This window comes from Propithecus coquereli, unplaced genomic scaffold (genome assembly GCF_000956105.1).
Source record: "Propithecus coquereli isolate 6110/MARCELLA unplaced genomic scaffold, Pcoq_1.0 Scaffold7, whole genome shotgun sequence".
In the NCBI taxonomy this organism is placed as follows: Eukaryota; Metazoa; Chordata; class Mammalia; order Primates; family Indriidae; genus Propithecus; species Propithecus coquereli.
The window spans coordinates 16,530,081-16,539,571 of record NW_012153062.1 but is presented as its reverse complement, the minus strand read 5'-3'; the positions used below and the strand labels follow the sequence as shown (position 1 = coordinate 16,539,571).

The 9,491-nt window shown below is 34.1% G+C and overlaps 1 protein-coding gene across 7 annotated transcripts in view; it reads left to right on the top strand.

Moving 5' to 3' along the window:
- The window catches only part of ADGRL2 (adhesion G protein-coupled receptor L2), a 193,059-nt gene that overhangs the window by 26,976 nt on the left and 156,592 nt on the right, over window positions 1–9,491 (top strand). For all 7 annotated transcript variants that reach the window (XM_012661141.1, XM_012661143.1, XM_012661142.1 and 4 more), the window contains exon 2: window positions 9,240–9,412. In XM_012661141.1, coding sequence (XP_012516595.1) covers window positions 9,340–9,412 — 73 coding nt within the window. In that variant the 5' untranslated portion in view covers window positions 9,240–9,339. The remainder of the gene's footprint in view (window positions 1–9,239; window positions 9,413–9,491) is intronic.

The window sequence follows — 9,491 nt, the reverse complement described above, 5'->3', positions numbered from 1 at the left end:
TTTTACCAAATGAGGGAGTCTTGGAAAGTAATTCAAGCTTCTAGTCAGTTTTTCTCTGCTTTTTGTAACCTGTTCCTTTTTATTTAACCTCACTGCTTTATTACCACTTTAATGTTCTTTGAAATTTTAATAGAGGTTATAAAATTATAAAGTTGAAAAAACCCATTTCTAAAAACCACATACTTCCCCCACTCGGAGTAGTTAAGAAACACTGAAACATAAAACTTGACAAATTTTAATTTTTAGTGAACTAAAGTTTTGGTTTTGGATTTTTTTGTATTTAACAATCATACAAAATGACTAAGTCTGTTACTGTTTCTTAATTGTTGTGCCTGTGACTATTTCTCTTACCTTCCCGCCTAAATCTCCTAATAGACAAATCAGCCATACCAAAGACACAGAATCTCAGCCTGACACTAGAAGCCAAAGAACCTGTTCTGTTCATTCACTTAGACTATAACTTTATCTTTAATGGTGTTAATTAAGTTAATTATTCAGACATAATTGAGATATTCCTTTAATCTACAGCTCAAGAAAATCTTGTTATTTTGAGTTTTACTTGTGGACGCAGAAATAGCGTAGAACATATAGTTTAATGGGGTCTAACCCCAGCCAAGGCACAAGAACTTGTTCTTTCATGAAGAAGTCCCTGATATCATTTTGAATTTTGATCATCTATTGTTTTTTCAGGAAGACAAAGTATGAAATATGTGAGTTGCATATCTCAGGTTATTACATTATGCCTGCCAATATAATAATCTGTAAGTAGGTTTCCAAAAAATGATTGTATGAAATAGCTACTTTTTTAGATGTAATTTTTAAAATGTGAATAAGAATAACTGCTGAGTCATATTTTGATAGAAGAGGACTTAGTTAAACATATTACAGAAACCCCTAAATATCTTCCTTAAGATTACTTAATGTGAAATCAGGACCATAAGTTTATAATTGGGAAAATAATGGAATTATAGATTTATCATCTATTCCTACCCTCTTAAATAGTTGCTGAACTTGAGACCTGATGCTTGTGAATTATCCCAGCCCTCATATTGGCAGGTTAAGCCAAGATTCTATAGTGTGCTGTTGATTCTGTCTTGGCCTCTTTTCATTAAGATGACATTGGTTGATCTGGGTACATGTTTGTTTTGTTGTTTTTTTTTTTTTTTTTGAGACAGAGTCTCACTCTTTTGCCCGGGCTAGAGTGAGTGCCGTGGCGTCAGCCTAGCTCACAGCAACCCCTAGCTCACAGCAACCTCAAACTCCTGGGCTCAAGCGATCCTTCTGCCTCAGCCTCCCGAGTAGCTGGGACTACAGGCATGCGCCACCATGCCCGGCTAATTTCTTTATATATTTTTAGTTGTCCAATTAATTTCTTTCTATTTTTAGTAGAGACGGGGGTCTCGCTCTTGCTCAGGCTGGTTTCGAACTCCTGAGCTCAAACAATCCGTCCGCCTCGGCCTCCCAGAGAGCTAGGATTACAGGCGTGAGCCACCGCGCCCGGCCTCTGGATACATGTTTTGAGGAAATACGGATCCAGAAACTACTCTTATTCCTCTTCTCATTATTTTGGTATAAAATACATTTATTGCTGTTAAGTTTTGGGGAGTTTAGTAGTTATTATTTAATTAATATTTTGGATCTTAGTCATTTTCATGTGTATTTAATTCTCCTTGGAAGATTATTAACTAAGGTGGCACTATATCTTAATCTGTTTTATTAATATCTTTATAGGACCTAACACAGGACCAATTAATATATAAGGTAAAAAAATAGGCCGGGCCGGTGGCTCACGCCTGTAATCCTAGCACCCTGGGAGACTGAAGCGGGTGGATCGCTCAAGGTCAGGAGTTCGAGACCAGCCTGAGCAAAAGCGAGACCCCCGTCGCTACTAAAAAAATGAAAGAAATGATCTGGACAACTAAAAATATATATATATAGAAAAAATTAGCCGGGCATGGTGGCACATGTCTGTAGTCCCAGCTACTCGGGAGGCTGAAGCAGAAGGATTGCTTGAGCCCAGGAGTTTGAGGTTGCTGTGAGCTAGGCTGACGCCACGGTACTCACTCTAGCCGGGGCAACAAAGCGAGACTCTGTCTCAAAAAAAAAAAAAAAAGAAAAGAAAAAAATATATATATATGGTAAAAAAATGAATGAATAACACTCATTTCAGCAACCAGTATCAAAAATATCTAGGACACTAGATATTCATTTACTTGAATGAATGCAATTATAGTACTACATGCAATTATAGTACTAATATGATCTACTTTATTTTAGAAATAAGATGTAAGTTTAGATAACACTATATATAGGCATAGTTTTCAAGTGAATTGTATCATTTATTGATTACAAAAGGCAATGTGCTATACTTTGCACAGTTTTCTTCAGCTTACTGTGTATTCTTTATAGTTAATTTTTCATATTTGTTTTTTAAGATCATTTGACATATTTTACTCAGATTACCTCATCACATCTAAGAAACTTCTGATGGTGATATAGATAATCTAATATATGACAGATCCTGGGTCATTATTATTTCATTTAGTGGTTGTATATATAGACCGAGAGGGAATTTGAATATTGATTCAGGGAAAGGCTAGTAACAATGATTTATGAACAAAAGATCCAGTGCAGTGAGCCAAATATAAGATTGTATTTTACGACTCACATTGAATTTGCCTGAACAGTGATTAGTCCATAATCTCATGAATGTTAACATTAAAACATTCCTTCCATGACTATTAAGATGCATTGCTAGTTGTTTCGGAGGAAATATTTATATGTTTATTTTTCCAACTTATTATAAACAACTTTCCAGGTAGTTTGGTTGGTAAGATTTATTAGTCTAGAATAATTTGTTAATTTATAACATAATTTAGGCATTTTAAATAGCATTTTAAATGAGTAAAATTAAGATAGCTCAACTGGAAATACTAAAAATTAAGTTAATATTTAGCTATTATTACCTAAGGGGTAATCCTTAGGGATGTTAGTTTTGCTTATGTAAACATTTTAGAAATCAACTCATTCTTTTCGCATTTCATCACTTTCATAATCCCAGCGTGATTTTATTCTATTTCCTTGTTTTATTCTAAAGGAAGATATAGTAAAACATATAAACTTAAGTTTGTCTGATCCACGTAATTAGTGGCGATAGTGATTTAGAACATGGGCTTATTTCCTAGCCCTGCTATTTACTTATTGTCCTGGAGCAGGTTTTTTCATTTTAATATAAAATGGAGATAATATATATTTCTCCAGGTTGTGAAAATTACATGAAATAGAAATTATCTATCTAATTTAGCTGTAATTTTTGGGGAACCTACCTATGTGCCAGTAATTTATGACTAGGTTATTTTGAGCTGGAATGTAATCTCCCTGAGAATGAGGAATTTTGTCTTCTTATTTCTCAGTACTACAGCACAGAATGAGTGCTCAGTAAGTATTTGTGAATGAATAATTTGTTGATAATGGAAAGAATTACTTTCTAGTTAGCCTCGATTGGGATCCAAGGTCTACCACTTACCAGTTGAGTCATCTCAGTTGATTTTACCTCTCTGAGTCTCAGATTTCTGACCTTTATAAGTTAAATTTGGCATTTTTACAAGGATTAGTAACATGTGTCTAATACATTGTTCCACACATAGTAGGCACTCAGGAAATATTTCTAGTCATAGTGCCCATAATTTGTGTTTAGCTCTAAAAATGGCATGGGAATTCTACTGTTACAAAGTTAAGAGGAAATACAATGTCTTTTAAAATTGGACAGGACTGCTATTTAAAAATAACTTCCTTTACCCCAAATGGAGAAAAAGCTGATTTCTGTCTTGTAGGCATGCTATAATTTTTTCTAATAATAAATACAAGTTATTTTAAACAAACGGATTTATACGCTTTTTTTGGGGGGGGTCAGAAAGTTGGTGAAGGTTTCACCTTTTCATGATAGTTTGGACTGGGCATGTAGCTTCATTTTTTTCTTTTGAAACTTCATTTGCAAGTTTATGTTCAATCGTAAAATGTTTCTACATTGGTTTGAAAATGGCAGCTATTTGTTTTTATTATTTCAACTGGATGGATTTTAATGAAGAGAATGGCAGACTGCCCTGTATTGTTCTCTAGTGTTCACAGCCATGAGCCTCTTCTGCATGCTCAGCATGACTCCTAAATATTATAGCAGATAGCAGATGTAATTTACAAGGAGCATTCCTGAACTCTTATTTCTACTCCTTCTTTAAGCTCTCTCAGGACAATTTATTCCTTCACAACGAAGAAGTTTCAGTAAAGGGTAAGACCAATGACGAATATTAAGGGAACTTCAGTATGAATAGATTAAGTACTCTAGACTTGATACCAGTGTCCACAGAAATGTGATGGAGGAAGAGGGTGACTAATGGTTGACCATGTAGTTTAAAATCTCTGTCAGCATTGCCAGCCCCAATCCTATCCTTGCAAAGGAAAGAAAATAAACTCAAACCCAAAAGAATGCCGAATGTCTATAGTTAAGAAAGCCTTTTTGATTATTGATAGCCAGGGTTTACTTAGCTGACTTACTGAAGAAAACCTCTCGGGGGTGTCAATGTTTTCTCTGATGTTAACAAGAAGGGGAAATCTAGCCAGTAAAGATCAGACATAAAATATTTCTGAAAAGTGAATACCCTGATGGAGGTTCAGCAGAAGTGAAATGAAACTGTAATTTATTTTTCATTTTCTAAGCCTCTGCATGGGGCAAAATGGGGTTACTATCATCCTCTTTTGTGTGTTTATTTGTTTTGATAAAATATAGAAAAGCAGCTTTCTTTTATTAGTAAATTCTGTCCCATAATGATTGTAATTTTATAGTGCAAATAAGATCAGAAAGACTGATTTTGTAAAGCTGTCTTTAGTTTTCATTTAGAGTTCACATATATTTAGTGTGTAGAATTTTAGGCTTATCCAAAGCATTAATGTTTCATATTACACAGCATTAGTGCATAATAACAAGGACAAGTGACTTTGGTAGGTCTCATGCTTAGATGGCTCTTTTCTTTCCCTGTTCTCCTTGTGCTTGTAGTTTTGGGTTTGATAGCCAGTGTTCGGTGTAGTTCAGTATCCATGAATAGAAATAAATGATAAAGCTTTAGACAGGAATCTTTATGGTGGCTTTGCTCTTAATAGAATATCAACCGTAGTTAACTAGTTTTAGAAATCTTTGGTTTTATTATCTTTTATTAATTTGAAACATGCTATCTTCTACTTCTTTCATTGGTGCTTATTAACAATTGGGTTTTATTTTTTCTATATTTGCTAAATAAGCATTATCATATAGTAAAACTAAATGTGATTTCCTGGTAATGTAACATAAATATGTGACTTAAAACTGGTTATTGGTGTTTTCCTCTTCAATAATTTTGCTGACAGTTTAAGGCATGGGATATTTAATGCAGCTGATAAATATAAGCACGTTAATGTCTGAAAGACTACAGCTAACTGTACGTTGTAAGTAGTGTATAAAACATTGAGGGCTGTTGGGATTATAAACAGTGCTGAAGCATATTCCTGGAAGTCACTGTTCAGCTTTGGAAGCTTTGGTAGTAATGGTGCATTAATTGACTTTTTACATGACAGAGTAACAGGATACTTAGATCTAAAAAAAAAAAATCCTGAAAGAGGTTTGGTAGACAATGGCTTGTGGTTTATAGAAACAAGATTAGGACGAAAATGTTTAATCTTGCGACTTGAAGGATAAGGAAAAAGCAGAGGTAGAGTAGGTTGTATGTTAGAAGTAGTTTGAATTTTTTAAAATCATAATCATTTATAGTTTAAGTAGAAATGTGCTTTTTCTGTTTTTACTAAGAAACAAACTGTTACATAGCATTATCGAGCATTATCTAATACCTCCACACTCCCAGTTCCTCCCCTTCTCTGAAGTTCTTGCAAAAAGGTTTTCTAAAAATCTAGAGAAAACCAGGTTACTAATGTAGGGAATCACTTAAAATAATCTTTTCTGTTTTTTGAAAGGATAATTAATGGGCCTTTTCTGGTTTTATTCCTTGTTTTTGTTTTGCTTTGTGAAATGCTGTTATTGAGCTTCCTTCTGCAGGTAGTTACAGCATTTGAGGGACGAATATATTAGCTACATCTATGCCAATGAGTGTCGTTTGGCTCCAGTTTGATTTAGGAGCAATGCTTTCTCGGGATTAGTTTCATCATATTTGATTATTTATTCATTTTATTCTTGGCTGATTTGGGCTTGCTAAGTATTTCAGTTTTCAGTAACATCTGTTTAATGGAGAGTTGTTTTAGATTTGGATCACAGCAGTAAAATCTTAGTTTTCAAAATTGCACTTAAAGTTTGAGCTTTTCGAAATAATTTTAGTTGATGTGAGAATGCTTAGGTACAGGTTGTAGAATAAGAAAAATAAATTTGATATTCTTTTTACTTACTCATTGCGTGGACAGTTTGACTTCAGCTTTATTTGCATGATTTCAGATATTCCAGTGCCTGTTTCTATTTGTCATTTACACTAAGTCTCATAATTGACTGGAGTGTACTTTTTAAATCGAATTACATATTCTCAAACCTTAAGAATACACTGAATTTTTAGTGTATAAAAATCTGTTCATGAAGTATTCTGTCGTGGCCAAAGACCACAATAGAGGTCTTGGTTGTGTGGTTTCCTCCTCCTTTTCCCCTCACTACCAGAGGTTTTCCTGTCTTGGCAGCTGTTTCCTACAAGGCAGTCATCAGTCCCTGATTTCTTCCTTCCCTTTCTTCCCACAAACAAGGACTCTTTGAAATAGCTGATGACCAAAGACAGACTGATCTTGGATCACTTTAAGAAAGGGGAAATGTGATCAAGAGTTGTGCATGTGGGCAAGCTGCCTATAGGCATTAGCTCATTGAAATAAAAGTACCAATTACAACTAAAACTGGACAGACAAAATTCCTTGCTTCATTGTGGAGCAATCCAAAGGCTGACAATTTTATTTGTAGCAATAATGCACCTCATCCACACATTTAAATTATTCTGATTACTTGATCAGATCATTAAACTGTAGGATATATGAACTTGTTCATTGATTAGCCTTTTGGATGTGACAGACAATGAAATTATCTGACTTTTTTTTATGCTTTATACAATAAATTTCAGTTTTAAGGCAGGTATTTTGCTACACCAGTTGTAAACTGCAGGTTTACTTTTGTTTTTTTTTTTTTTTGGTTTTAGTTAGTTTTGAGGAGTCTGTGGGAGCTCAGAGTGAAAAACGAACAGAGCCAGCCATCTAGTTCTGCAAGGATGTGTACCATACGTCTCCATCAGATAAATTTTTGACGTATCATTCTTCTTTTTGTATTTTTGGCATTCAGACGAAGAAGCTTGCTCTTTCCTTTGTTTCTTTGGACAGAGAAGCATCTGAGGTGTTTTCTGAACTGTGTAATACCAATAGTGACACCCCTCTCCATCATAATACCTAAGTGTTTTCAGCGTTTTCAGAGACAGCTAAAACTTGGGGTGGATTGTGGATCATGGAGGGATATATCGGGAAGCAGTTGTATCTCTGAAACTATGGGTATGATAAATCAAACTTCTTATTACAAAAATATCTTGCTGGTTTCATCTGTGGTTTTTATGGATCTTTATATTTAAACACTAGATAATTTCAGATTAACTTTTTCATTCTTTTTGGTATGTTTGTTGATAAAGCAAGATAGTATCTTTTTAGTGCAAGTGTTACAGACCATTTATTATTTGACTACTTTCCCATTGAAGTTACATTACAGAGAGCTGATAGTAGCATGTAGTGAGTTAATAGGATCCCATATGATACATGAAGCATGTAGCAAATGTAAAGAAGGTCAGGTAATGTGAGAGAACTCAGAGTTATCAGGAAACTTATTTTCTAAATTTTCTTTATGCTTTGGTGACAGCATCAAAGTTATAATAAGTTTGTTTCATCTGAGTTATACCTGAGAATTGAGCGAGAAGAGTCCCTTCACTGCTCCACTTGATAAAATTCTTTAGTTGCAGCAGGTGAAGGGTGGCTTGAGAAAACTTGGTAAGATTATTACTTAGAAGAAAATAATAGGAAACTATTATGTAAGATGTCCCTTTAAAGGAAGAATTTGTAATTTCTTTACCCTCAGAGGCTAGACCAGGAAGCTAGATATATTGGAGAACTGCCTTCATTTTATGTGTATTATAAGGCTAATATTTATTCTGTGACTCCTCAGGCAACCCTAGAAAGAAGTTAAACACTTGGACAGGACCCAGCAAATGACCTGGTCTCAGAATCCTAGGAACCAAGAAACGCTTAGATTAAGTAGCAATTCTGAAGTTTTTGTACACTTTCCAGTTTGGAGAACTGGATCTGTGAGGGCTAGTCAAAATTAGACTTGACTCTGGATTTGTATTTTTTGCCACCGCCTCCCCTAGTTTTAAAAAAAAATGGTGATGCAACTTTGGAGATACAGTTGTCATGGTCTTTGGGTTTTTATTTGGGTCCAGTGGACTCAAGGATATAGGTTTGATCTAAGAAGTTACACCTTGCTGTAAGCAAAACCAGTATATGAAATCTAAAATTTTAAAATGAGATCGTTATGAGACAATCACTTTATTAAACTGTTTCCTCTATGAGTAACTAGAAGTCAGAGAAATAACAATTTGATTTGTGATATTTAGGAATGTGGCATTTTCACAATGCCTTTATTGTATAAATAAAAATACACTCATGTTAATAATTGTACAACTTTGTATAGAAAAATAAACACTTTATATCTCTAATCTATCTGGCAATGTAGATGGATAAATTAATAGATGATATTGCTGTTACCATCAGAAACAAAACCAGAAAAAGCATATGTATTTATAAAATTTTGTTTAGAGATATTAATACTAAAACTAGTACTTTAATAAGAAGATTAGTTATGTGTCATAGACAGATATATTATTCTAGGATGACTTTCTAAGTTTTTCATGCTTTTCTAAAAAAAATCATTAGGTATTTATGTGATTCTGCTATGAATGTATATGTTACAGTTATCTATAAATGCTTTTTGGGCTTTGACTGTTTTCAGAATGTAAGGCTCAGATATCCAGTGTATAGGAGCAGCTTGCATATTGGCTATAGAATCAAAATATATTTTATACTCAGGAGGGGGCAGTGGGGAGAGAGAGAGTTCTTGTTGTTATTTTTGCTTTTTTTTTTTTTTTCCCCAATGTGGAAGGACTATGGAGTAAATGATGGATTTGTTTGTTTTTCAGATATGAAGATCAATGATGCAGACTGCTGGTTTCGATGAGGCTGGGCATTTATAACTAGATTCATTAAGGAATACAAAGAAAATATTTAAAGGGATCAATAATGGTGTCTTCTGGTTGCAGAATGCGAAGTCTGTGGTTTGTCATTATAATCAGCTTCTTACCGAATACAGAAGGTAAGATGCAGTTTAAATTTTGTTTTTAAATCCAAGAGAACTTGAACTATGAGATCTTCTTTATGTGGAAGTGGCCAGA